The following is a 2,420-nucleotide window of genomic DNA, read 5'->3' as shown; positions in this document are numbered from 1 at the left end:
AGAACACACAGTGCAGAGCAGTCTGTTGGTCTGGGACCAGTCAGGGAGTCCAGTGCTCACAGTGTTACTGCTGATCAGTGTCAACTGTTTGTAAGCAAGTGCTGTCCTGGATAATAAAGAAATCTCTGGGGAAAAGTCCTGGAAAGGACGTGAAAAATTATTTGTTAAAAAGAGTGGAACCCTGACCGTAGTTTGTCCAACTGTTGTTTATTGTTATTTCTCTCAGAGAGGAAGACAAACTGTAGAATTAATTCTTTACTTTCAGTCTGAACCCACAAATGACAACGACTTGTCTGTCTCACAGTTTCTGTCTTTTATTGATGATCAGTTTGAAACTATAGCTGTCTGAAAGCTCAGTTGGCAGCGATGGTCTGATCCATCCAGGCGCGGAGCTCAGTGACACGGGCGTACACGCCAGGCATTGTGGGAGTGCAGGTTCCGCTGCCCCAGGACACGATACCGACCAGAGTCCAGGCTCCGGCCTTCTGGCAGACCAGAGGACCGCCAGAGTCACCCTGAAACAACAACAGAGAGAATGAGCAGAGGAACTGGGGATTGACACCGTGATGTCTGCTGTATGTCTGCGCCACCCACCATGCAGGAGGAAGCTCCAGAAGCTCCAGCGCAGATCATCAGGTTGGTGATCTTGCTGCCCCAGTACTGACGGCACTGCTCGTTGGTCAGCAGTGGGAGGGCGGCCTGCTGCAGCAGGGCAGGGGTGTCAGGAGCTGCAACACAAACACATCACAGTCTGAGCTGATGCTGCCTCCTAGTGGTTCAACTGCTTCATGCTCTATGCTCTGATTGGTGCTCTCACCATTGTAACGAGTCAGGCCCCAGCCGCTGGTCACGCACTTGATGCCTCCGGGGAAGTTGTCTCCGGTCTCGGCCACGCACACGGGGGAGACACGCATGTTCATCTGGGCAGGGCTGGCCAGCTTGATGAGCAGGATGTCGTTGTTGATGGTGAAGCCATTATAGCGGGGATGCTTGAACACCTGACAGGAAATTACATTGTAATGAGCGGCGAACGTGCAGGAAGATGGCGTGAGGAGAGGAGAAGCTGTTTGTCACTCACCTTGCCAACCTTCATGACCTGGATGTCCTCAGCGTTGGAGGAGCGGTCGTGTTCTCCAAGGATCACACGGTGGGATGTCCTGCAGGGACAAGGAAAGAAACATGAGGCGGCTATTTTGTTCTTTAAAATCTGATGGGAGGCGGAGCTTCATGTGACCACGGAGCATGTTCCATGTTTTACCTACTATATGCAATGATTCAAACTTTCATACAGTGAAAGTTACAGGTGACATGCTAAAGGTGGCAGAAGGAAGGTGACAGGATGAAGGTGACAGGATGAAGGTGACAGCAGGAAGGTGTCAGGATAAAGGTGACAGGAGGAAGGTGGCAGAATGAAGGTGACAGGATGAAGGTGGAGGGATAAAAGGTGACAGGATGAAGGTGGCAGGATGAAGGTGGCAGGATAAAGGTGACATGATGAAGGTGACATGGTGGAGGTACCTGACATTGCAGTGAGCTGCTGTCACAACCCAGTTCTCATTGATGAGAGAGCCGCCGCAGAAGTGGAAGCCGGTGTAATCCTGAAACAGAGACCCAAAGTAATGAGGTAACGATTATGAGAACATTTCACCTGATTGGTCTGAAGCAGTGGTTTCAAACCTGGGGGTCGGGACCCCCACTAGGGGTCACCAAAGCTTTGTGGTGGTTTGCAAGGGCACAAGATACACACAGATACATCACACTGTATTCAGTCTTTATGCTGGTTTGAATGCTCCATAATGATGTTTGTATTTTCATTATACATATACTGTATATTAAAGTATACCTTCTTCTTATTATTATTATTATTAATATAAACCAACTGTCTGAGTAGTTTCAGTGTGTTTACCTGCAGGGACACCTGCCAGGGCCAGGAGTGAGGCACCGCCTCCTCACCATTCACAATACGAGAGTATCCGGTAATGACTGGAGGAATGGCTGGAGAGCCGCAACCTGATGACATCATCATAACATCATTAACAACAAATGTTTAGCATTACATCGTAAAACTTAAAATCCTTTTATTTGCTTCAGTCACTGATCTCAACCTGGGACAGGCCTTTAATTGTATTTGTTCAGCAAATATGGAAATAATGTCAGACTGTTTATTCAAACCAGTATGAATATTATTTATTATATAATTAGATCAGATCAATTAGGAATGATTGATTTAATGATTTGATGATTTGATAGTTTGTGTAAAATGAAGTGAATTGGATGGAATTCGTGGAGAATCTTACTGAACTAATGATGTGTAGCGTCCATATTGCAAGTTTTAACATTTATATTTGTTTTATACATCCAAACTGTTATAAAATCCAGACCAGACCTTTAATGGAGACACCAGGCTAGTAAAGGAGACC

The 2,420-nt window shown here is 46.6% G+C and overlaps 1 protein-coding gene across 1 annotated transcript; it reads right to left on the bottom strand.

Annotated features, from left to right (window-relative positions):
* Positions 1–292: 292 nt before the first annotated feature.
* On the bottom strand, positions 293–2,010 carry LOC118341519 (chymotrypsin A-like; the record flags this gene model as incomplete). The annotated part of the gene is given in 6 exon segments (XM_035679789.1): positions 293–515; positions 595–728; positions 818–998; positions 1,079–1,157; positions 1,519–1,598; positions 1,907–2,010. Coding segments are annotated over 6 exon segments (740 nt in total), but the record flags the coding sequence as incomplete, so codon positions are not given.
* Between the last annotated feature and the right edge of the window lie 410 nt (positions 2,011–2,420).

Source organism: Morone saxatilis, unplaced genomic scaffold, assembly GCF_004916995.1.
Source record: "Morone saxatilis isolate NCDOM2014 unplaced genomic scaffold, NCSU_SB_2.0 Contig8, whole genome shotgun sequence".
Classification (NCBI taxonomy): domain Eukaryota; kingdom Metazoa; phylum Chordata; class Actinopteri; family Moronidae; genus Morone; species Morone saxatilis.
Note: the sequence above shows the minus strand (reverse complement) of the source record. Positions and strands in the feature narration are given on the sequence as shown.